This window comes from Drosophila virilis, chromosome 2 (assembly GCF_030788295.1).
Source record: "Drosophila virilis strain 15010-1051.87 chromosome 2, Dvir_AGI_RSII-ME, whole genome shotgun sequence".
Classification (NCBI taxonomy): domain Eukaryota; kingdom Metazoa; phylum Arthropoda; class Insecta; order Diptera; family Drosophilidae; genus Drosophila; species Drosophila virilis.
This window is the reverse complement of record NC_091544.1, coordinates 6121610-6145466: the sequence shown is the minus strand read 5'-3', so window position 1 is coordinate 6145466 and position 23857 is coordinate 6121610. Positions and strand designations below refer to the sequence as shown.

At 39.5% G+C, this 23857-nt stretch overlaps 9 protein-coding genes and 6 non-coding genes across 17 annotated transcripts; 6 read left to right on the top strand and 9 right to left on the bottom strand.

The window, feature by feature from the left end:
- Nucleotides 1–1985: 1985 nt before the first annotated feature.
- On the bottom strand, nt 1986–4920 carry LOC6629295 (dynein regulatory complex subunit 5). The gene is made up of 6 exons (XM_002054660.4): nt 4314–4920; nt 3906–4259; nt 2850–3027; nt 2590–2786; nt 2273–2523; nt 1986–2217 (listed from the first exon to the last, which is right to left on the bottom strand). The coding sequence occupies exons 1-6, from the start codon at nt 4513–4515 to the stop codon at nt 2023–2025; spliced, it is 1377 nt and encodes a 458-aa protein (XP_002054696.2). The 5' UTR covers nt 4516–4920; the 3' UTR covers nt 1986–2022.
- Nucleotides 4921–5011: 91 nt separating this feature from the next.
- LOC26531311 (uncharacterized) lies at nt 5012–6385 on the bottom strand. Of its 2 annotated transcripts, XM_070207241.1 has the most exons (5): nt 6262–6385; nt 5604–6208; nt 5403–5457; nt 5196–5352; nt 5012–5138 (listed from the first exon to the last, which is right to left on the bottom strand). In XM_070207241.1, the coding sequence occupies exons 1-4, from the start codon at nt 6307–6309 to the stop codon at nt 5317–5319; spliced, it is 744 nt and encodes a 247-aa protein (XP_070063342.1). In that variant the 5' UTR covers nt 6310–6385; the 3' UTR covers nt 5012–5138; nt 5196–5316. The 2 variants fall into 2 exon arrangements, with proteins under 2 accessions (XP_070063342.1, XP_015027887.1); XM_015172401.3 differs by having other exon boundaries at nt 5196–5457; nt 6262–6384.
- Nucleotides 6386–7924: 1539 nt separating this feature from the next.
- Nucleotides 7925–8630, bottom strand: AttD (Attacin-D). The gene is made up of 2 exons (XM_002054661.4): nt 8428–8630; nt 7925–8364 (listed from the first exon to the last, which is right to left on the bottom strand). The coding sequence occupies exons 1-2, from the start codon at nt 8586–8588 to the stop codon at nt 7980–7982; spliced, it is 546 nt and encodes a 181-aa protein (XP_002054697.1). The 5' UTR covers nt 8589–8630; the 3' UTR covers nt 7925–7979.
- A 676-nt stretch (nt 8631–9306) lies between these two features.
- On the top strand, nt 9307–9380 carry TRNAT-AGU (transfer RNA threonine (anticodon AGU)). Its single transcript has one exon. It is a non-coding gene; the product is annotated as a tRNA-Thr (tRNA).
- Nucleotides 9381–9569: 189 nt separating this feature from the next.
- On the top strand, nt 9570–9643 carry TRNAT-AGU (transfer RNA threonine (anticodon AGU)). The gene has a single exon. It is a non-coding gene; the product is annotated as a tRNA-Thr (tRNA).
- A 3130-nt stretch (nt 9644–12773) lies between these two features.
- On the top strand, nt 12774–14078 carry LOC6629299 (uncharacterized). Of its 2 annotated transcripts, XM_032439251.2 has the most exons (3): nt 12774–12886; nt 13068–13198; nt 13259–14078. In XM_032439251.2, the coding sequence occupies exons 2-3, from the start codon at nt 13088–13090 to the stop codon at nt 13853–13855; spliced, it is 708 nt and encodes a 235-aa protein (XP_032295142.1). In that variant the 5' UTR covers nt 12774–12886; nt 13068–13087; the 3' UTR covers nt 13856–14078. The 2 variants fall into 2 exon arrangements, with proteins under 2 accessions (XP_032295142.1, XP_032295141.1); XM_032439250.2 differs by having other exon boundaries at nt 12774–13198.
- Nucleotides 14079–15652: 1574 nt separating this feature from the next.
- Nucleotides 15653–15725, top strand: TRNAA-AGC (transfer RNA alanine (anticodon AGC)). Its single transcript has one exon. It is a non-coding gene; the product is annotated as a tRNA-Ala (tRNA).
- Nucleotides 15726–15971: 246 nt separating this feature from the next.
- On the bottom strand, nt 15972–16043 carry TRNAP-UGG (transfer RNA proline (anticodon UGG)). Its single transcript has one exon. It is a non-coding gene; the product is annotated as a tRNA-Pro (tRNA).
- A 497-nt stretch (nt 16044–16540) lies between these two features.
- On the bottom strand, nt 16541–16613 carry TRNAA-AGC (transfer RNA alanine (anticodon AGC)). The gene has a single exon. It is a non-coding gene; the product is annotated as a tRNA-Ala (tRNA).
- A 55-nt stretch (nt 16614–16668) lies between these two features.
- Nucleotides 16669–17320, bottom strand: LOC6629451 (eggshell protein 1). Its single transcript, XM_002054663.2, has 2 exons — nt 17252–17320; nt 16669–17194 (listed from the first exon to the last, which is right to left on the bottom strand). Exons 1-2 carry the CDS (start codon nt 17270–17272, stop codon nt 16787–16789), a joined length of 429 nt encoding a protein of 142 aa, XP_002054699.1. The 5' UTR covers nt 17273–17320; the 3' UTR covers nt 16669–16786.
- Nucleotides 17321–17640: 320 nt separating this feature from the next.
- On the top strand, nt 17641–18099 carry LOC6629452 (keratin, type II cytoskeletal 68 kDa, component IB). Its single transcript, XM_002054664.1, has 2 exons — nt 17641–17655; nt 17710–18099. The coding sequence occupies exons 1-2, from the start codon at nt 17641–17643 to the stop codon at nt 18097–18099; spliced, it is 405 nt and encodes a 134-aa protein (XP_002054700.1).
- A 171-nt stretch (nt 18100–18270) lies between these two features.
- Nucleotides 18271–18343, bottom strand: TRNAV-CAC (transfer RNA valine (anticodon CAC)). The gene has a single exon. It is a non-coding gene; the product is annotated as a tRNA-Val (tRNA).
- Nucleotides 18344–18690: 347 nt separating this feature from the next.
- LOC6629454 (eggshell protein 1) lies at nt 18691–19667 on the bottom strand. Its single transcript, XM_032439088.2, has 2 exons — nt 19478–19667; nt 18691–19218 (listed from the first exon to the last, which is right to left on the bottom strand). Exons 1-2 carry the CDS (start codon nt 19487–19489, stop codon nt 18862–18864), a joined length of 369 nt encoding a protein of 122 aa, XP_032294979.1. The 5' UTR covers nt 19490–19667; the 3' UTR covers nt 18691–18861.
- A 912-nt stretch (nt 19668–20579) lies between these two features.
- Nucleotides 20580–21265, bottom strand: LOC6629455 (glycine-rich protein). The gene is made up of 2 exons (XM_032439441.2): nt 21128–21265; nt 20580–21066 (listed from the first exon to the last, which is right to left on the bottom strand). Exons 1-2 carry the CDS (start codon nt 21131–21133, stop codon nt 20722–20724), a joined length of 351 nt encoding a protein of 116 aa, XP_032295332.1. The 5' UTR covers nt 21134–21265; the 3' UTR covers nt 20580–20721.
- A 1145-nt stretch (nt 21266–22410) lies between these two features.
- Edg91 (Ecdysone-dependent gene 91) lies at nt 22411–23214 on the top strand. Its single transcript, XM_002054667.4, has 2 exons — nt 22411–22570; nt 22628–23214. The coding sequence occupies exons 1-2, from the start codon at nt 22553–22555 to the stop codon at nt 23096–23098; spliced, it is 489 nt and encodes a 162-aa protein (XP_002054703.1). The 5' UTR covers nt 22411–22552; the 3' UTR covers nt 23099–23214.
- Nucleotides 23215–23857: the final 643 nt, after the last annotated feature.

Here is a 23857-nt window from a genome sequence, read left to right as displayed (position 1 = left end):
CGCATTAAACCCTTTGACCTCCACGCAAAAAAATACGCTGTGCAAAATAAATTTAAAAAAAGAAAAGGCAAAAGATGTCTCATAAATAATTATGATAACTGTCAGAATTTTGTGCTGCGCTTTTGGCACGCTACAAATTGCCACGCCCTCGCAGTTGCCCATACTTGCGCGGAAATGCAATTAACTGGTCTTTAATTTTAGGCCAACCGAAGAAATAATCTTAGACTACGAAGTAACAAAATACCCGTCATACAATATTTGATAAATATGAAATAAAACTGAATTAAATATGATGTTGAATATGTATTGAGAGCAGTTTAAAACACCTAAACTGGTTAAAATTTTATTAATAATTCTTGGCCCTAAATATAAGCCAAATAATTTTTTAAAATTATATCAATATTAAAGACGATAGGTAAAATAGTATTTAGGAAAATCTAATATTTTTCTGTGCTTTTTTAAAGCTTTTGCAGCTTGTGTTTTGCGGCCTTTTATTTTTTATTGTTGCCAGCTCAAGTTTTGTGTCGTGATAAATCACAAAACTGAATCCAAGGAAGATTTATGAGCTGCTAAATATGCTTACAAAACAATTGGGGGGAGGATTTGAACTGGCCGTTTGCAAAGTTTAGCACTAACTTTGTGCATATATGAAAATTCAAAATGCAATTATCACATATATTTTATGTGTATGTGTGGATGGATCTATGCTATACAGCACATGACGCCTCTTAATGTGAATGTATCTTTGTCGCTGTTGATTTTCATTTTCGCAGATAAACAAAACAAGATCCTAAATAAACACAGCATGGTCAAAACAAGGAGAAAAAGTTTATAGAAATAGCCCCGACAGACAAAAAACAAAATTTGTTTTTTAATTGAAAATTAGCAGCAACAAAAAATGTATTGGCAATATAAATGGAATGGAAAAGGTTTCTCTACTTTTGAGCTGGAAGACTACACTGAGATATGTTGGTGTATTCCATTTGTAGCAGTATTTGAATTGTGTGCACCTCAAGTCAGAGATTATGAAAATTATTCCAATTAATGCCCAAGCAATTTTTTTCCGCCAAGTTCTCGGGTCCCACTTAAAGACCATTAACCATTAAAAAAGCACAAGCAACTTTTACACTTTGCGTGCCAAAGGCAACAAAAGCCAACTACAACAACAAACTAACCGAAATGCCAACCAACCAAAATAACAACAGCAACAACAATAACAACAGTAAATAGAGTTTTCTTTATTTATTTTTTCAACAACTTTTTACCTTTTTCCAACTCATTTTCAAGTGCCTCGCTGAGCGCCACTTAGTTTGTTGTTGCTACTGTTTTCGCAGTGTTCTTGTTGTTGTTGGGAAAAGCCATTAGAAAAAGGCTGCTTGAGTGTTAAATGGGTTTGGGTCTTGGATGCTTGGATGGGGCATTGCATTGTTTTTGTTCGACTAAGTCAACAAGGTCGAGGGTTAATGAAAGTTGGTCGATCACTCAAGCTTTCAGCTCCCGTGGCCATATACTTGTGGCACAGCTTTTTTTTCAACTCTAGATATCTAGTAGGCACACGAAGGGGCAATAATACTCTCGATTGACGAGCTAGAAGAGCATATATGTATTTTTTGAGAAAGTAAGGAAAACTTAATACCCTTGTAGAGAGTTGCCTTACAGTTCTCCCAATATATACATACATACTCGAAAACTTTCCCTTTGATTTAAAGACACTTTAAGACGTTTAAAGAAATAAGTTTTAAAGAAGCTCAAAATCAAAAGAAAATTGGCACGTCCAAAGGCAATGCAATTAAGAATTCGTCAATTTTTCTTACGTCTTCTTATTATTAATATCATTTATTCTGGCACATTCAGTCAAAGTGGGGGGTACGAACTTAAATGTTCTATAAGCGGAATCGGGTAGCAATAGGCTGATTATACAAAAAATTTCCAATTTAATTTTAAATAATTTATTACTATTACTATACTTATTAATATTAGGATTATTGATTTTTAATATAAGAATAAGAATAAGAATTTTAACTAAAATTTAATCATAGCGTTGAATTGATCTCGTTTTTGTTGCTTTAATGCCTCGTGCTTCTTGCGTTCGGCATTTTTGATTAGAATCTCTTGAAATTTACGGCGTGTGGCCAAGGGAACGCCCGTGTTGCGTAGATCTAACTCTTCGAGCATTTTGTTACAGTTTATGATCTTCAGCAAATGTTTGCCAAAATCCTGTCAAAGGCAAATTTTGGCATTTAAGCATTTATTGCCAGTGTGCGCAACTCACCTCGCCCAAATAATTGTTTGATAGATCAATGCAGAGCAATGTCTTCTGCTGGCATATCAGTATCATGAACAACTTGGTAATGCTTTCGCTGATGAAACAGCTGGCCATGTCCAGTTGCCTGATGGGCATCAGCTGCAGCGTGTTAAAGATGGCAGCGGCGCCATCGCTTTGTATGGGATTCAGGCGTAGCACGAGACGCTGAAGGGGCACATGTGTCAAAGTTCGGCTGAGCGTGTAGGCGCCCTCCTCCGCTAGTTGGAGTAGAGTGGAGTTTGAGCGTTAGCTAAGGAATTGAATATATCGAAGTGTCTACATACTAATTTTATTGTTGGTCAAGTCGAGGTCAGTCAGAGTGGCAAAGGATTCCTTGCCGCAGGTTTCAAGGAAACAGCGTATGCCCGCATCGCCAACCGCACAGTGCAGCAACGATAGCTCCTTCAGGTGGTGACAGCCCTTGTCCAGGCTATGTGCCAGAAAGCGCAGCTGATACGCCAACAACTTTGTATTGTGCAGGCTAAAAGAAGGAGCTGATACTCAGATACAAGAGATTTGCGGCCTCGACAAAGGCAAGACTTACCAAAACTTGCGCAGCTCATAGCATTGGCTAAGTCCCTTGGCCAGCAGCAGTATGTCACGGGCCGTCAGTTGATTGCAGCCTATTTGGTAATTGATGCCCGCTGTCTTCGTGCTGTAGCTCAGCCGCAGTCGGCGTAAGTCCGGCAGATTGCTCAGCAGGTAATCAAGCGGAATGTGATCTGTTGTGGATGGGTTGACACATTATGCTATTGTTGAGCGCATTGTAATTTAATGACAACGTTTGCAATTCTTTAAGATTTTTAAATGATACTCCTTAAAATTAAGTGATGCATAAACGTGCCACGCAGCTCAAATAATGTTCAATTGGAGTTACATTAAACAATTTGTATAAAAAGGTAAAATCTTTAAAACCTTTATACCTCGTTTCCATGATGAGTGTTAAATGAAGATGAGCTTTTGAGTGAAAATGTAACTCTCAACCCCTCAGGGCCTGCCAAAAAGGATTTCTGGCTTATGTGCGGCATATGTCTTTGATAAATTGTATTATACGACCTTGAGGATAAGATTGATCGTTTGAATCTGGAATTTTCTACCAGATTCATTTCTAAAGCAGCACGAATATATGTCATCAACGAAATTTTTGCACTTATCTCTTATTTTTTCTATTATTTTTTCTATTTTTCCTATTTTTTTTTTTTTTACACATGTCTTGTGTGTGGAATTTCCCAAGACATCTCAGCGTGTACTTACATGAAATGAGAAAACAATTCAGCTTTCTTTCGTTTAGCTTTTTTGGATCTGATTCGATCTACAAGCTATACATTTCACAAAATTGGGTGAAAAAGGCAAGGGGTGAATTTACTGAACAGTGTGAAACAACTTTAAAATAAATTCAAACAAAGATCGTTCCTAACGTGTGGGTGAAATTGCCGAAGACGTCGTCTCTCTCGCATCTTCACCACATCAAATAACTTTAGTTAAGAATTCAGCCCTAAATTTTTGGGCTGTGCATTGATCCACAATCAGTCAGTCAGTCAGTCAGTTACATATACAAAGATTAGGGTATACAATCTCCACTCCGTCAACAGGCACTCACCATTGCTCTCGCTGCCTGGCGGCGGGGGCTGTAACAGATTTATCTCGAGTTGATTTATGTACGCCGCACAGATGTCCAAGGCGGCCTGCACATTGCCATCCTGCTCGTAGTCGCCGGTTTGCATATTTTCAATAAACTCCTGCACATGTCGCTCCATGTAAATGTTAATCCAGCGCCGTTCCCTGCCGCGCGCCTGCATTGGCGCCAAGCGCCAGCGCAGCTCATAGCAGCGCCGCCAGAAGTAATCGTCACGGATGTGAGAGCTGAGCAACTGCAGCGGCAGCTGCGTATCCAGCTGGCTGAGTATATAGTTACGGTCCTGGCGTCGTCGCAGCTGACGGTAGAGCGGCAACTCTGGGAACAGACAGTTAGACAGTTGTCATCTTGGGTCCTGTGGACTACCCTTACCGTTCCAATTGCTGACGATGGCATCGAGCACAAGCTGTCGCAGACTTTTCGCTTGATTTGCTTGTCCTTCGTCGGTCTCGAGCTGGAAATGGTCCAATGATTTACTATTGACTTGGGGAAGCTTGACATCCTTGGGATCGAAATAGGCCTTGAAGGTGTCAATAGAGACGGTGCTGGGGAATTCGCAATACGTGAAATCCATCTAAGGAGTTGTCTACTCCACAAACAATGAACATTTAAATACATTTGTTAGGAATAATAACATAACTGTGGTTAGTCATGGAGACAGGAAACTGTTGCCCGGGCAACTTCTTGTCTAGTATTGGTAAGCGCCTAGAGATTTTTCTAAACCAAAACCAAAACGTCAACTTGGTTTTTGCGACCGATTGTTTCTATATAAGTTTTATGACATAGTGGTACGAAATTGATAAGATTTTTTCGGATGGTTTCTTTGTCAGACATATGAAACACATCGAAGTAGCTTTTTATGCTGTTATGGAGTATATATACTTTATGGGGTCTGTTGCAGACAGTAAATATGTCAGAGGTTAAGGCTTACACTAAAGTAAATCTGCTTGCAAGATTGATCACGGCTGGCGATCGTTGGTGGAAAGCTGCTGTCTTGGAAACTATTGCAGATAAACACCGACAACACGTTGCTGCAAGGACTCGGCCTATCAGTCAGAAATGGTGCAAGCTCGTATACTCAGCATTTTATTTTATTTTTTACATGTGCTATATTCATTGATTTCTTATAGTTCATGGGCATAATAAGTCCACCTGAGACCATGTCCTAGGCTGGAGCATAGCCCAATAAATTCATATCTGAAATATATAGTATGTTAAGATCAATTTCAACGTATATGTTCACGACAAAACAACCTGATGAATCGGGTACTTGGGAAGTAAATATTCCATGCGCTGATGTCGCCTCAACATGCACTCATGAAAATCTCTAAACTTAATAAAATCTTTTGTGTGGCATTCCTCTGGGTTTCCCTTCCTAAAAAGGCTCCTTCGTAGATCCATCATAATGGCCCTGTTTTTGTGCGGATTGTAATATCTGTGGATCTTTATCCAGTTCATTACCTTGGGTTTATTATAGATTGTAGACCTTCCGAGGCACACTTTATCCAATGTCTTGCTGTTTTTAAATAAAAAGGGAAAATAGATTGATAGATGGGCTAAAAAATTGCTCATTGATCCATGTATGGAGTATAGGGAATCAGCAGTGTATTCACTTGATTCATACCCCGTTAATTGGTCACAAAATTAAGTAGTTGTACCTACTTGTATGGGTGATAATTTACGAATGGGAATTTATCAACAATAATCCTTGGGATGGTAACGAGCGAGTGGATGTTAAAGCGCGTATCCTCCCATACTTTTCCATAAGTGACACCCCATGGATTGTAGACCCAATTGCCCATGGAATCAGTTTTGAATCTGGGCACCGATACAGTCCATTCGCCGACAGTCTTTGTAGTATCCGCTTCCTTACCTCCTCCTCCACCTGCTCCACTTTCTCCACCTCCTCCACCACCTCCACCTCCTGCACTTTCTCCACCTCCTGCACTTCCACCACCTCCCGCACCTCCTGCACTTCCACCACCTGCTTCATCTTTCTCATCTTTCTTTGTAGTCACAGTCTCATCACCGCCTTCCCCAGCCCGGGGTCGCACCGAATCCTTGATGAACTTGGTCAGTTCAGCCGGGTTATGAGAGTTATGTTTCTGAAACATTCGTATGTTATGCCTGTCTTCTGCGACCTCATGATCGTCTAAAACTTTTGTATTGGGCGTAGAGATATTTTGTCGAAACTTTGTTCCGTATTGCTTTGTGTTATTTGCAGGACTTTTTAATGGATTGGCGTCAATATTACCGAAACGAATTACCTGTTATCTGAGAGGTAATTGAAGGGAAAATTATGCTTAAGTAAGCTACTTACATATACTAGACAGACGAAGGCAATACTTATAAATAAATTTAACTCCATGTTTCTACTAAGCCCTGTTGTTGCTTACAGTTTTGAGCAAACATTAATAAAATTTATTACATAAGTAACTAAAGTAAAAGCCAGAGCAAACTAGATGGAAAGAAATATTGCACTGACTATGACTAGAATCTACAGTTGACTCTGGAGACGCTGTCAAACGTGAAAGTATTAACAAAATGAACAAAACTCTCTGGATCTGTGTACTCTGCTCATAAGATATGATATCAATTGGTATAGATTTGGTATAACTTAATATGTGGTCCTTGGAGAACCCAAATTGTGAATATAAAGTCTCTGGCTTTTCTGATCTCGGCGAATGTTGCAATTGGCAACTGATGCTGATCGGAAATATATTTGCTTTGTCCTAAACACGCTTATAAAAGGAAAAACAAAATAAGCGATACAACGCCCCAACAAATTTCGCCTTGTCAACCAGACAATGTCTGGGCGCATATTCGAAATGTGGCCAAGCGCAACGTTAAGTGCCATAAAAATAATTCAAAATAAATTGCTTTGCATAAAAATTGGTGCGCATTGTGGGTAAAGGCAAGAAACGAAACTGTTTTATAAGGTAGGTTAAAGGTATAATTTGGCCATAATAATGCGCATCATGAAAATTTAACACACACACACACACACACATACTTGGGTTCGCATAGACAAGCTGGGTTATTAATTTTGGCGTCGGATTTTTGCAGAGCCATCGTCGCAAGACATAAATAACGCGTTTTATACGAAATACTTTGCATATTTACTGGCGCCGCACAACTAAGCCATAAAAATTACAAGAATCTTAGACGGCAAAGTCAAGAAGCTCCGTCATGTCAGCTGCGGATTCGGGGCTAAGTCGCAGGTAGATTTTCGGTGTGAATGGCCACAATAAAAGCGCCCAAGTCAATATTATTGGCTAACTAAGCCCAGCTGGGGGCGAAAGTGGCCCCAATGATGCCGCAGAATAAGCGCCCTGTAATGACATGTAATTATGGTCATAATCGGCTTGTCACTTGGGAAATTATCGGCTCGCCCTAAAACGGTTTTGATATGCAAATGTGATGCTTCAAGATAAACAGGTTGTACTTAACAAGTTGTGGAGTAAGCTAACTAAATAAAATACGTTAATCGGGCTTCACACAGTTTTTCTCTAGCCGAAATAAGATATCCGCTCTAGTCTATAGAAAAACTTTAGCATCACTATTTTATATTCCTGCACAGAAACTGGAGCTCTTCAAGCCAGGTTGTAAAAAGCTATATTTACTGTAGATATACCTTACTTCGAATGTTGTATTTACGGATTTTAAAAAATATTGATCTTTTCAAATATGCGATTATGCCCACATTTGTATGGACTTAAACTGAGCACAAGGTTGTTTGTTATAATATTGGGATTATGTCTATGAGAAATATTTCACTAAATAAGCCACATTGGAGAAAACTTAATGCTGAAACCTGAAAATGAACTTAAAAAAAAAAAAAACTAAATAATACTTATAGTTCTAATAAAAACAAAATATAAACATTTTAAGAATATTCTTTTTTATTTTGTTAAGCTAATGCAGAGCTTCATAAATTTATTTCTCGAAAATTAAAAAATATTTATATTTTATATCTCATCTTAACACATTTTTTATTTAATTGTAAATATTAATAATTGTATATTGATTTGAGAATTGCTAAAAGTTATATTTCATATTCAGGCCGCCTCCAAAATCGGACTTGCCTCTGAATGGACCGCTGAGGTGGCGTGTAGCATTTGCTGTGGCATCCAAATTGAAATTGCCACTAGGCGAGGTAATAAGATTCGCTCTGCCGCTGGCATTCATGGTCGTCATATTCAGCTGCGGCACATGGTTGACACCCAGAGCCGCCGAATGGCCGCCGGCGGTTTGCATGTTCAGACCGCCGCCAAATTGATCGTGAGTGCGACTGTGAGTGTGATACCCGGTCGCATTCAGCGCTGCCTGGTTATTCTGGAGAAGATTCGCTTGTGCGGCGACCGTTGTGCTACTGCCGAAGCCTTGTGTGTGTCCATGCTGCACTGATAGGCCGTGTCCATTGCTGGTAATCGAGTTAGCGACATAAGTAAGTGCTGTCAGTGAGTGAGTCTCTTGTGGCACTTACGCATTAACTGCTCCATACACGCCTTTTGTGACTGGTCCTGCGCTGCTGTTGGTCGTGGCAAAGACTCCGGCACGTGCGTTGACTTGTTCGTCTCCGGTCATTATTCCACATCTCACAGAGGCTGCTCCCGTCTTCGGATCTCCGCTTGTCTGACACTCCATTTTATAAATATTAATTAGCTTGGCAGTTGTTGAAGCTGTCGCTGTGATAAATACTCTGACGGCTTGTAGGGCGACAAACAGCTTTTTATACATTGCAGACAGAGGCACAGAGCACAGACCACAAGCTCGCGGTGCATTCCCGCACACAATCTTTACACGCTTTGACTAATACAAATTCATATGGACAAATATCCATAAATATATATGTGCTTCCCCCCACATACGAATGAGTATCTGTACATATATTAAAATAAACAGTGCGCATGGATTCCCCTAAGAGTATGTGAAATATATTATGTAAAAGTTATGAAACTTTATTACATTGAATTTACAATCAAAATGCATTTTGAAAGTAGTGAAACTTGTCTTAAGTCAAAATTAACACTTATTAGTATCAATACTAATGAAATTCTCCAAAAAAGTTTTATTTAAAAATAATTCGTTTTAAACATTTTTGTAAATACATCAAATAGTAACAAAATTATAAACTTCATAAAAAACAAGATGAAGCAAAATACATATATGTGAGCATCATTCATCATAAAATTCCATGCACCTATGTTTATTTTAGTATATTTGCGTTAGCATCTGAAATAAGTACTACTTGTGAAATTATTATCATTCTATATTAATTTTTTTTCACTTTTTGTGAATGACATATCTACTTAATTTAAAATTTGTATACAATTCTAACTGTTTGGTCATAATGCTTAAAAATGGCGCCGTGGCTTAGTTGGTTAAAGCGCCTGTCTAGTAAACAGGAGATCGTGAGTTCGAATCTCGCCGGGGCCTTTGCAAGCGGGACGCCGCGTTGTTCAGCAATTTTATTGCTGCGAGAATAAGTAAATAAAGTTTTTATTCTACTCTGCTATATTTTAAATCGAACTATTCCAAATTTTTTTTAAATAAGTATATGCATATATATAATTCAACTACAACTTCCAAAACCAATATTTAGAAGTTTTTGCGGGGCAGGCAACTGGCGCCGTGGCTTAGTTGGTTAAAGCGCCTGTCTAGTAAACAGGAGATCGTGAGTTCGAATCTCGCCGGGGCCTTGGCAACACTGGTAGTTGATTGCTGTACATATTTATTTTTTTTATTTCTAATAAAATTTAAAAAGTAGATAAGGTGTTTATTATGTTCCTATATAATATATTACGGAACTTATTCAATTGCATGTACATGGTTGAAGGAATGCATCTTTTTTATCACATATCTAACGCACACCTTATAGATTTTGGATTTCCCGTACTGTTCTCATCTGAGCCAGAACAAGATACAAAAAGTTGCAAACGTTCTTGTGTTGCTTTTGTGCGTCTGCATTGATGACAGCTGACAAAGTTTGCGCGCTGCAAACAGCGGACTCGAGTTCCCCTTCATGAGTAACAACATTCATGTCAGCCCACCCACGACACCATATAGATTACCCTGCCACCTGTTGTCCTCGCAGGCGACACTGCATAACGGAAGCCAGAGACACTGCACGACGGATATGTTCGACAGCATGTTGCGTGACTGTCGACTGTCGACTGTCGACTGGCCAGTTGGCGGTTTCTGTTGCCTTGGGGTTGGGCGGCTGGGGACCATTTGCTTTTGCAAATGTATCTCATGTCGTCGCCGACGGGCTTTCAATTATTTCTCTGGGGGGGTAGGCTGCAATTAGCCAGTAGCAATATTATTTGTGTCGATTTATTTGCAGTCGTTGGCTTATCTTTACTTTTTATACCCAAACGCACAAGACTGATAATTTCGTTCGTTGGGGGGCTTACACACAATATCAGCACAATGGTTAAAATAATAAATATGTGCATCACAACTTGTGACAATTGCCCACCAAGTTGTATGTATGTAACATATAATATGTGCATACACATTGTGTTATCATTTTTATGGATATAATTTCCAATGTCCTTCCTTTTGTGCGGTTGCCGGCAAGTCCCTTGTTTGTCGGATGCAGCAATGTCCTCTTCTAATTTCCTTATACGTATTATTATGTGAGTGTTGCTGACGATTGGATTAATCTACGGGATGGCTGGCTGATTATTGGCGGATTACGTCGATTAAGTGTGCTTCTATTATTATTTATTATTATCTGGCACGGTTATTTTTATTCACCTCATCACCTGGTAGAAAAACCATCAGACTTAATAGGACGTTCAGGACTTGCAGTTAAGACTACGGACTTACACTAGGTTTCCTTTCAACAATCCTTATTTCCTTACTTCTTTAAATATTAAGAAATTCGTTTTATTTACTTGTGCGTAAAATTTTAAGGTTATTTTCTAGCTAAAAGCTCAATTGTTGTGCCTTCAATATGTCTCATATATCATTTAAATTACCCCGACAAATCTTGTATGCATGTAATTGCCATGCCTGCGGCTCATGTTATTCGAAATATTCTGCCTTTCTCAAACCCAAAAAGAACTCCAGCAGCTTGTTGAAGGCGGTTGTCTCCCAAAAACCAAAACCCACACCCAACAGTTTTTAGCAATTGTCAGCAATTTTCTCAATAGACGGCAAAAACTATCGGACAGCAACTGGACACTCCGGCCAGGACTAAACAAACGTCATTTCGGCACACAATGTCGTTCTGGTGTTGCTGTGTATTTTTGTGATTATCCTGGACAGTTATCCTGGACAGCAGTTGAGTGGACTGCCCACACATGGTGGGCGTGTACATACCATGGGCATTAACATAATTTATGTGGTTCCGCCGGATTTAGCTTTGTCGTAAAAAAGGACACTCGGCCATTGTCCGTTTGTGTTGGCGTTTGCGTTTTGCTGCTTATTTCGATAACAAAGGCAACGCCGGACCGGATTGCGGTTTTTATTGTTTTTATGGCAACAAAGTTTATGAAAAGTCACCCTGCCAACGCTCTGTACGTAATTTGGTTTTAGTTTTCTGTCGAGTTTGCATATTTTTTGTTTTTTAATTAAATGCAAGTAGCCGCAGAAATCAAAGTCGTTTCATGTTCGGGGCGTAGCTTAATCTACGAAACCATTTCTCAATTTTGCCGTAGAGCCCATACTCCTTGACCCAGGGCAGGGCCATAAAAACGTGCGAAATTTTCACGGGCGCGTGAATTTTCACAGCATTTGCTTGTTGTTTTTGTTTTGCCAGACAGAGGATAAAAGTCTCCCCCACCCCTCCCATACATACAACACCCAGCTGATTGTTGTCACCTGTTTTAATACCCTGTATTTATAGAACACTGTGCATGGGTTGCTTGTGTTACCAGGCTGACCAACACAGAATAATTGTATATTGCCTGTAAAATGAATCCTTCAGTTCATTTTAGATTCTCGATGTATGTCACCTTAAGTATTCAAATGATATTTTTGATTGTTTCGTAAAAATAAAAATCTATAAAATATTTAGTCTCCTTAGTTTAGAGCTTGAGTCGAGCATAATTGACTATCATAGAAAGGAAACAATATACAATAATTGGAGGCTTATAAAGAGGTTAAGCTTCTGCTCGTATTTGATTTCAAAATCGTTTTTAAATAATGATAGTTTTATTACATTTTACATATAAAAAATTCACTTTCACAAGTGTAAATCAATAATTGGAATAAGTTCCCCAGGGTAGTTGCTAGTCGTGCAATGCAAATGCCTGGTTTATTAGCTGTTTTTAGTACACCTGGCACGCAGTGCTCATAACTCTAAATGTTGTTGTTGCTCGTTTTTAGGCTGGCATGCAGTGTAAAAAGCAAAAAAGTCAAAAACCAGGCAAGTTTTTTTTTTATTGTTTAACAATAAATAATGGCAAGCACGTGCCGGCACCGAATGCCTGGGAAAACTTTGCTTAAAGAGTCTAAAAGGAATTACTAATTTAAGAAAAAAAAAGTGAAAAGAATAGATATGGAGAAAATAGATTTTGTAGAAAAATTCCCAATTGCTGTCGTAACCTAATTATATATTTAAACGAGAGAGAAGCTTAGACATGCATTATATATATATATATATATATATATATTTATCTACCTATACTGGTATCTATATGCATTTGACATATTTTTAAATTTGAAGTCTCATTAATCGTTGTTTACTTTATAATTACAGGGTATATATATAAGCCCAAGGTATATTCACATATTGTAAGTCTCTTATCTTTTTGGGTTTCAGATTAATATAAGTATTAATTTATTTGAAAATTGTTCTATAAAAATGCAGGAATAATTATGCTTTCCTTATAATAATCTATATGCATGATTCAGGCCACGCTGCGACTTGAGCTTCTTTTACTGCAATCTTCACATTATCGCAGTCAAGGCACTATTTATTGGTTTTCGAAATCGTAAGTAAAGGTTGGAGAAGTTTGGGTATGTTATTTGCAACAAACGTTGCCGGCTTGAGTATGTTACAACACAAAATGTATTGTGACGATCTTGAAACGTTGAAGCCTCAACATTTCACGCTTGGCTGGCGCAATTGTAACCGATTACAAGAGCAACGGCTGCCCAAAGATTTAATTACAGGCCTCATTAGGCGGCATCGCATGGGCGGTGGACTGCCTAGCATAACATTTCATTGGGGCCTATCTGGCAGTTGTTGGGCGCAGTTTATCCCCAGACTTCAGTGTGCACAGTTGCTCGAAATGTCTACACTGGTAGGTGGCAGCACAGGCTCCTCAGCCGCAAGATCATCTCACTTAATAATCCTTCAACAGATTTTGCTGTTGCTATTGTTGCTGGCCGCCAGCTCTGCGGACATGCAGCAGGATGCGGAGGACGATTATGAGGCACAGCCGGAGAACTTTGATGGACGGTCTTTCTTCTTTCTGGGCACCTTGTTTCGACGTTGGCGCGATCGCTGGTTGGCCTTACAGAATCCTGCACCGCTCTATGCGGGCGCTGCTTTCCCACTCAATGGTTATTTCAACTGTCCGTCTTATGGCTGCAATCCTGCGGCCATTGGACCACAACCGGGCGGCTTCTATCCTACCTACTACGTTTCGCCGCTACAGCAGCAGCAGCAGCAGCAGCAACAGGCGCAAGGCAACAGCAATGTGTATATATATCAGACCGATCAGAATACCGGCAGCTCTGTGGCCAGTCCGCCCTATGGTCCCGGCTTCTTTGGGCCTGCTCGGCAGCCCACCCCGCTGGCACCGCCTGCGCCGCGTCCGCTGCCATTGCCGCCACCAGCAATGCTGCCACCGGCCACGCCGCCGCCTCAAGCGAGCGCCAGCAGCTTTGGATTTGGAGCTGGACCTGTTCCGGTTCCTGGGTGTGGACCCAACCTATCGTCATGTGCTTTCGGCTAAGCAGCCTCGCCTAAGTAAACAACGCAGACAAAGTAAAAGAAAACAATACAATTTTAATTGAAAAGCGTGCAACAAAAAAGGAAAACAAAAATTCACAAGAAACGAAATTCTTAGCTCCTAGCTAATGAATTTTAGTTACTCTTTCTTAGTCCTGGACTTAAGCAAAAACAGTTTGTGACTTGAGTTAAATGTTATATGATTAAAATTTTGGATTTGACAGACAAGACCTTCAATTCAAGGCATATCCTTATTATTATTGTTTAAAACTTTGTACTCACACTTTCATTTTTACCAGAGATTTAAGTTAACAACCATTTACAATTGTACAAAAATAATATAGATAAAGATTTTTTTTTTGTCTTTACCGTGCGCAGAAATAAAAATGTTTGATTTAAAGTACCCTCTATAAGGTTTTTGTCAAGATATACAGCAATATATTCAATTCAATTTTACTGAATTTCCTGAAACCTGAAAAAGGAAAAGCTGATGATGGGTACGTCTTGTTCCTGCCTGATAAAGCTTTGCAAGAAGAATCGAAATATCTTGAGCAAGAGGTTCCCAATTCCCAACAACCTAAAACATTCACGAGTCAATGAATATGGCCAAACGTTGCGAGCTTAATGATCAAACTGCCATAGCCTGTCTTGGCAGGTCATTAAAAAGGGTTACATGTAAAAATGTGAGCAAAAATAAGGAGCAGGAACATTTCATACACCTACTTATGTACGTGTACAGAGTACACACAAGCGGACACAAGCACACATGGACATTTATCCATTAACGCCGAAAAACTCCAAACCAATCTGCATAAACAAACTCATCAGGAGCAACTGAAACGCTGGCATTTGTTTTGATTCCATCATAAACCATAAGATAGCTCCAGACATTGCTGGCTGCGATGCCGATGCCGATGCTGATGCTGATGCAGAAACTGGTTGCTGGTTGCTGAATGCTGATGAAGTGGTTGAAGTTGCCCAAGGAGCAGACGCAAACCCAACGCGCTGCTGAATTGTTTGGCAAATAAATGCCCGGGAGCATAATGGATGGCGATGGACGGCTTGCCCGGCTTCGGTCAGCTCGTAGCCCAGTCCGTTTCTGTTATTATTTTTATATAACTTGTGAAAATAATAATAGAGCTTGCCAGGCAGGGCGTGGCTCTGCTGAGGCGGGCAAACAAATACGCCAGCAAGCGACAGTTGTATAAACACAAGTGTGAAAGTGCAGATAGTAACGGCTGATGGTCAGCGGGATCGGAACGGGACCACAGCTACATCACATCCATATCCAGCAGCAGCAGCAGCAGTGGCTCCAGTTCTCCCTCTGCCTTTCGTTTCTGTTCCCCATATGAAATTGTCCGCGTGTTTATTTGTGTTTGTGCTATGACAACAATGGAGCACGAAACTGGAACGAGTTGTGTGGTATCCAGGTCCGAGTTCCATCTGTTGGCAGGTGTTGTTGTTGCTTTCTTTTGGACAACTTTCACTGACCGGAAGCGGAAATTAAATGCATAAGTTTATTCAAGTTGTCGAGCCAACAACGTCAACTTCTTATCAAGTTTGAAGCAGCCAACCAAAGAATGGCATCCAATGCGATGAATGTGTTTTATATTGGTACTGATAGATTAGTACTTTAAAAATTGTTAATTAATATATCAAGGCCTTTAAAGATTTTGTAAGTGTGTGAATATAAAAAATATTTCAATATCAACACCTTAATGTATTAAAATGCCATATAAAAGACACACTACCAAATGGTAACCGACTGACAAAACGCTCAATGGTTGTGCACGATTCCAACGGGGATGTAGCTCAGATGGTAGAGCGCTCGCTTAGCATGTGAGAGGTACGGGGATCGATGCCCCGCATCTCCAATCAATTTTTCCGTATTCCACGTTTTCATACATTTTTTTAAATTATATTAATATAATATATAGTTTTATATCATTATTTTTTGAACTCACAGAAGATATGCCAAAATTGTTAAATTATTTATGAAGCACTTATAAAATTTGTTATTTTACACATTAGCTGTGTCCTGGTCCTTAAATTCTTCCCATTTCCATTAGGATTATATAGATAATAAGCAAAATCGAAGCAAACCAAAAAAATATCAGAGTGGGCTCAACCGGGATTTGAACCCGGGACCTCTCGCACCCAAAGCGAGAATCATACCCCTAGACCATTGAGCCTCATGGCAGATGAGGCGCCGTGAACAGTTTTGTTCTCATACCATGAAGCTATATTTACAGTTAAATAATCATCATTTACAAATAATCAAAGTGGCGTGAGATATTTAAAATAAAATAAATACATTAACATATATTTTGGCTCTAAATGTATTCCCTTTTACATAATTACATAAAAGCTTCTGCAATGTACGGGTACGCAAAGTATATTTATTGTAATTCACATAAAATTCTTGTTTGAAAATTCTTAAATGTTAGGAGAAATACATTTGTTTTTAAAATTGTATTACTGTGTATTAAAAAATGGTTATTTAAACAGCTTTTAGTCGTCGATTGAATGAATCCAAACGAAAGACAAACTTTACTTGCTTGATGTTACAACATTATAACATATTCTTTTATTTATTGTATACGTTGGGTACAGCATAAGTCTAATAAATAAGCACTGCGCAATAATATTGAAATATTTTATAATGCAAAAAATAATGTTTCCATAACCTTGGAGATGCGGGGCATCGATCCCCGTACCTCTCACATGCTAAGCGAGCGCTCTACCATCTGAGCTACATCCCCATCTGTAACTCATGCCGCCTAACTGTAAACAACGGACACGCATTTAGTTGTGCATTTTATGTGCTTTGTATTTAAATGGTCAACAAACTTATAAATATAAACCGAAAACATAGTTAAAATAATCATTTGAATAATACTTCAGTGGATTATGGCACACCCAACAAATAAACGGTTCAACCATAGTAGTTGCCGTAACCAGGGCCAAAGCCACCACCGAAATTGTTGCCGGGAAAGCCGCCCGCATAGCCAGGACCAAGAGCACCACCATAACCATATCCTGGGTAACCGCCTCCATATGATGGCACGGGTGGTGGATATGCTTGTCCCAAAGGTTGACGCCCACCACCTAGTAGGCCACCCAAGAGATTGCCAAACAAGCCACCTCCACCGCCGCCGCCAAGCAGTCCGCCACCTCCACCGCCACCTCCAAGCAGTCCGCCCAAGCCTATGATGCGATTGTCAACTCCGCCAGGTGAACCAGGAGAAGCAGGGATACCACCGGCAGCACCACCTGCATCTGGACGTTGCTGTGGGTATTGGTATTGTGCATAGCAACTGCCGAGGAGCACGAGCACCAGCAACTGTTAGGAATAAATGATGAAAAGATGCTGGAGTTTGACCAAAATCGATTTACTTACGGTACAGCTAATCTTAATCATCTTTGTATATTGTCTCTCACTTGACTGTTTGCCTGAATGCCAGAAGCTTCAGTTTTTATAACAATATCTCAGAACAAACGCCCACGTAGGCCCGGAACTGTGGAACTGTGCGTCGACCTTAAACCCACGATTTGAACGCTATCAATGTCTTTCACACGATTTGTTATTTTCTTGCATTAGTTGCTGCTACTAAAAATTCGCATTAATATTTACGATTAAGGCTTGGCGAAAAAAAAAACTGGTTCTACTTGTCTAACGTTAGTTTCAGAGTTCTTTGAACTCGTCGAGAAAAGGAAGTACAGGAAGTCTCAGAAAACGCTATAAAAGTGACAACTCGTATCTCTTGTTGATTAGAAGTTGTCCACATCATGAGACCAAACACAGTGAGTTCCAAAGTCAATGTTAAAAAATCCCCAAAATACAACGCGCATTTTTAGAGAATTCTCTCGGCGCTGGTGCTGCTGTGCCTGACGCTGAAATCTAGCCAGGCACATGGTTTTGGAGGACAGAAGTTTGGCGGAGGTTTTGGCGGGGGCTATGCAGTACCTTATCCTGTTGCCCAACCAATTCCTGTGCCTCAGCCAATTCCAGTGGCTCAGCCAGTGCCCGTTCCAGTTGCAGTGCCTCAACCGGTGCCAGTTCCATATCCAGTTGCACGGCCATTCAAACACGGCTGGAAAGGAGGTTTAGGTGGCGGTGGATTTGGCGGTTATGGTGGATTTGGTGGTTACGGTGGGTATGGAGGATATGAAAGTTTCTCTTCATACAGTGGTGGAGCATACGGCGGTGGTTTTGGTGGCTTTGGAGGAGGCTTCAGAAGACGTTAGCAAGCAATTAAGAAATTTATTGTTATTTAGATGAACATTCATTTGTTCTAAATTTACTTTTAGTTACATGATAATTAAAATATAATGTGTATAAATATTTTATAAAAACAAAATCAAATATTTAGTTTGTAACAAATGAAAAAATATATTTTGTATCGAAAAATATCTGATTGTTCCCGCCCGGGTTCGAACCGGGGACCTTGTGCGTGTGAAGCACACGTGATAACCACTACACTACGGAAACTTATAAGGTGAGGTCATTTTATTTTTTACAAGAGTTGCTATTTTAAGCCGCCATCTATTGTTCATTTGTTTCAAACGAAATAAATAGAAAATATATCACGCCATCTATTTTATGAGTAAAAGGCGTGTTAAGGCTTATAAGTTTTAACCATTATTTTTTATCTTTGAGAGTGGGTGTAAAGAAAGTGCGAAAGAGAGGCAGAGAAAAAGAAAGATAGAAAGAGAGAGAGTAAGGGCGGTGTAAATTTAAGGTTTTAAATTTATGGGTTTAAAATCTTTACTCTTTCTCAATTAAAAATTGTAATGAACATTAAACTGTAGGATACCGACCATATTATTACTAAGTATGCACAGTTTAATTTATACATTTTATTTTTGTACGCAAATGAGAGTGAGCTTAGAACTGAATAACAAACATATTTCTAATGGAGAGGATGTAATAAACATAACAATCATTATGATGCTTATAAAGATAATGTGTATAAAGTCTAACTTAGGCTATATTTAGGAACATATGGGTTATTTTCCCCACAAGCCGCCTCCGAAACTGCCACCTCCATAGCTTCCCCCGCTGCTGTAGTGGCTCTCGTGATGATATTCCTCGTGGTGCTCATAGCCACTACTGTGGCCACCGCCGAAGCCCCCGCCGACGCCAACTGAACCACCGAAGCCCCCACCAAAGCCGCCACCGAATCCGCCAGTATGACCCACCAGTCCATGCTTAAGTCCTAGCAACTTTGGAGTTCGTACTTTCAATCCAACAAAACCGGCATGCGGACCCTTAAATGCAAAGAGCTTTACTTTACCGGCTGTGGCACCTTGGAGCAGGCACACCAAGCAGATGCCCAGCAGTAGGAGCAACCGATGTGAAGAACGCTTTAAGGAAATTAAGATAAAATGAAAATAATATTTAAAAAATAAATAAAAATATGTATCTATACAGCACCCATTTACATTTTTAATGATTTCTTAAAAAATAAAATTTGTTGGATTGCAAATTAACAATTTAAAAAGCGCAAAAACAATTTACAAATTGTATGTTATTTAACATTGGACAAGACCACATTTTGTTTATGCTATTATACATAATGAGTATTTTTTACACATTTAGTTTTGAACGCAAGTTTTTACTCACAATGATTTGCATTTTACACGAAGTTACACTTTTTTAATTGATTTCAATTGTTTGAATATTTAACGTTATGGCCTCGTTAATTTTGTTGTAGTTGTTTCACTTGTTGTCTTGTAAGCTTTCAAGTCTAAATCTCTCTAAGCTGATTGATGTCGCTTGCGTGGACCACGATTTCTGTGCAATTGAAGCTGCTGCGCGGTGAGCGATCAGTTTTTATGTCGCTGTCGCGTTTTCTGCGCGTTTTTTGTCGCCCTTATGCAATCTCGCCTCGCGACGAGATCTTGTTTGTCTTCATTGTTGTTGTTGTTGCTGTGAACTTCGAATTTTATTTAATATGTTGGCATCTTTGCTGTATGCACACAAATTGACCCTGAAAATTTCTGGTTTTCATAATGAATAGGAGTAAAAAAGAAAAAAATAAAATGGAACATATATGAAAACAGTGTAAAGTCAACTGATGGAAACAAGCGTATCTGTTGGCAAGTGCTAATAACGGCTGAAAATTATGAATGGTCAGCCGAAACAGGCCCATTTAGAGTATTTCCAGTTCCAAAGAGGCGTTCTTAATTTAAGGTTTTATACCCTTGCAACGGTTACTATTAATATGTCATGAAATAAGCTGAGTTATGTCATGTTATTAGTACAATTTTTAAAATTGAATAAATATATGAAAACTCTTTAGATAAAGCTTAGCTTTGTTTCATAAGAGTTAAGCACCTTTTTAAGAACTATATAATAACAAATATAAAAGCCCTAAGCCTAATTATGTTCTGATGTAGTTCTTCAATTTTTGACTAGATTTTGTTCACCACTTGATTTCAAACATGTCAATTGATGAATTTAAAAAATTATTGAAGAGTATAATGTTTTTTGCATAATTTTTCTTGACTATATAATTAGTTTTAATTTGGCAAGTTTTCGAAAATTAGCACTACGTGATGCTAGGAAACGATTTTTAAGAGACAAATACTTCCTTTAATTAGAAACATATACAACCCAAAGCACCTCTTCGGGTTGGGGATTGTGCCATGCTCATTTATATTGAGCTCTATTTCACTAAGCGAATCAAATGAATCATCATATGCTCGTACATGCTTGGGTATTTTCGTTTTATTGACCTCCAAAGAAGAAAAAACAAAGTCCAACAAAAAAGAAATCAAACAAAATCCAAACTGAAATTTCCAGCAGTTAAAAGCTTAACATATGCAAACATTCACATTCATATGCATATCCAATTATTTACTGAATTATCTGCCATAGCCGAACGGATAGCCAAGACCGTTTCCAGAACCGTAGTTATTGTACCCACTGTACTGATACTGATTGTACTGCTGCTGGTAGCCTCCGCCGTAGTTGCCATACCCGTAGCCATAGCCTGGCCAGCCATAGCCATATCCTTGCGTACCATAGCCCAGGAAGCCGCCGCTGCTACTGCTGCTGCTGCTGGCTGCGACGCTGGCACTTGATGAGCCGTAGTTTCCATATCCTGCCCAGGGTGCAAAGCCGTAACCCGAAGACCCAATTCCTGGCCACTGTGGTGCAGCCAAAGAGCAGACACCTAGACAGAACAGCACGTTGTAAAATAAGGCAATCTACAATAACGAAAAAGGGATTAGTCGGGCAGCTAAGGCTTATAGAACTTGCTCCACGAACCTTCATAGTTGGCGCTTAGTTTTCAACTTGGTGACAAATGCTATGGTGATTTTCTTTTTATCATGTGAAACTTAAACGGAAGTAAGCATCAGTAATTTTCAATAAATAGTATATGCTCTAGGCATATAATTAAATGTATTGCGATAATAACATGATAGCATGAAGCTCAAGGTGGGCAAAAAGCAAACTGGGAAACGCCACTTTTCAAACCTAAGCAAATTTTAAATCTCTTCAACTTCATCAATTTTAACTAGTATTTTAAGGTACGATTAAGGACGTCACAGGGGGTAGGCTTCAGTGTTTCCTTCCTAAATAACGTATCAAGCCTTGACTTGAATAAGTTGAGAATTATAAGCACGAATGTAAATTTTTATCACACATGGTTAATGATGATATTCGCACTTGATGTCTATATTTTGTTGTGTATATCTCATGCCATTCGTTTGAATTCAAGTATAATAAGATTATCTAAGAGCTTTCTATACGCCATTAAAATAACTTCCTTGTCGTTATGTGGGTGGTTTTCTCTGACGTCAGCTGAGTAATCATGCAAAGGTGAATAAACCGTCAACGAAAGTGAAGGCGTAACTTATATTATACTAACTAACATGTAGATGAGTACACAAATCGCAGCGCTAGAGCAACAGCCGCCAAATACAAGAAACAAACATCGAGTGCTAATGAGCCAAATGAATGCTGGTCGCAGACGCTGATGATGTTTCCGACATCTTCCCCCATGCTTCGCTGCACGTTCTGTGTAAAGTTTGTTGCCTAAGTCTTTTGTTATTTTATTGCAGCTTGTTATACTCTTACCCAAAGCACATAATCTTTGTGAAACAGATGTGTCTATATTATATTATTATTTAGTCGTGACATTTAGTTTAATTTAATTACTTTATTCGTCAATATTCGTATTCGTGATGAGTACAGGACATAAACTAATATAAAATAATATATACTTTGCTCTACTGTAAAAAGGGTATTCAATCTTCTGTTAACTCGGATGCTTGATCAGTGAAGCGATTATTTTTATTGGGTTTTTTTTGTGATCTTGATCTTCTACAGCGACGGCCGACAATTGCCTTAACCCTCAAGAAATGATGTGTGTACGTATATTTTGACAATCGACTAAATTAACGCATTCTGAGGCCTGTTGCCTCGTCAGCATTGTTTACCGAGGGGTATTCCGTGATTTCGTCACTAACTGGTTCTGGTTCGGTTTCCATTTCGTTGTGGTCCGCTGTTGGTTCTGCAATTTGCGTAGAATTACTTGGCAATGCGTAGCGCGTACTGAGCTTCTTATGGCCGTTCATTGGGCATACAAATACAGCGGGTATATAAACGCAAAGCACTTCACAATTGCAATTTAGTTTCGTTACCGATTCGGTGGCCGACACATCCACATACATTGATTTCACACTCGGAATGGCGCGCTTGTGTTGTGTACGTATTGGTGGGTTCACCTCCTGATGCACTTGCTCATCGGTTGTTCCCTTACAGCTGTTGGCCGTATTGGCGCTTGTCGGATATGGAGTTGCAGCGCCGGCGCCTATCAAGGGCGAGGGACGCTCGTTTGGATTGCTCGGCGGTGGCTTTGGCGGCAGCGTTGGACTGAGCGCAGGCGTTGGCATAAATACGGGACTCTATAGTGGTTTCGGCGGTGGTGGCGGCGGTGATTACTATACTGGAGGTGGCTCCTACTACCCCGGCAGTGGCTATTATCCAGGTGGTGGCTATCATCATGGTGGCGGTCATGGCTTCGGAGGTGGTTACTACCCAGGCGGCGGTTACAGTGGATATGGACACAAGCCTTACTACGGCGGTGGCGGCGGCGGTTACTATCCAGGCGGTGGTGCCTACAACAATTACGGTGGATCATATGGAGGCCACTATAGTCAGTCGCAGTCACAGTATTCCAATAATTATTATAATGGCGGCTATGGCGGTGGCGGCGGCTTCTTTGGCCGATAATCAGAGCAGAATGTGATTTTTACGTCTAGTTAGCTTTTACTTTTTGTACTGAAAATCCAGATTGTTAAATACACGAAATATACAAAACATGTGAAGCCTGGAAAGCCCCTACAAAATCCGGTTTCTCTTGTTGCTACGGATGCGTTGTCCTTGTCATCGTTATAGTTGTTGCTATTGCTGTATTGTTGTCTTCTTGATTTTAATGAGCTAAACGCGACGTGCATAAATTTTATGGCCAATGATGCGAGATTTATATTGTACGTGCCTGACTAATATCTCGAGCCGGGGGAGGAACAGAATGTAAGATTATTCATCGCCTTTAATGCTATGCTATGCAGCATAAAGGCAATTTATGGGACCACTTAATCTAAGCACAGGTTCGCCTTAGATATACATTTATATATAATTTTATTGTTTCTCACAAAGTAATTGTAAATGGCTCACGAAAATATTTTTAGAATAATTGTCGGCTAAAATATAAGCTGCCAGTACAATTCTTTTTTAGTTGTACTTTTTTTAATTTTTCTTAAAAGTATTTATTTTTATTTGATTTAGAAGCTTAAGACATCAGAAGGATATCTGACACTTAAGCTATACATAAATAATATAGAGAAACGTCCTTTTGGTCCCTTTCCGTAATTATGTTCTCTTTTTTTTGCACCATTTTGCACTCTACAAAAATACAAAATCTGCGAACATGACTTGAATACGCGAAATGTAATATTTCAGAGAAGGAAAGAAAGGTGAGTGAGAAAGGTG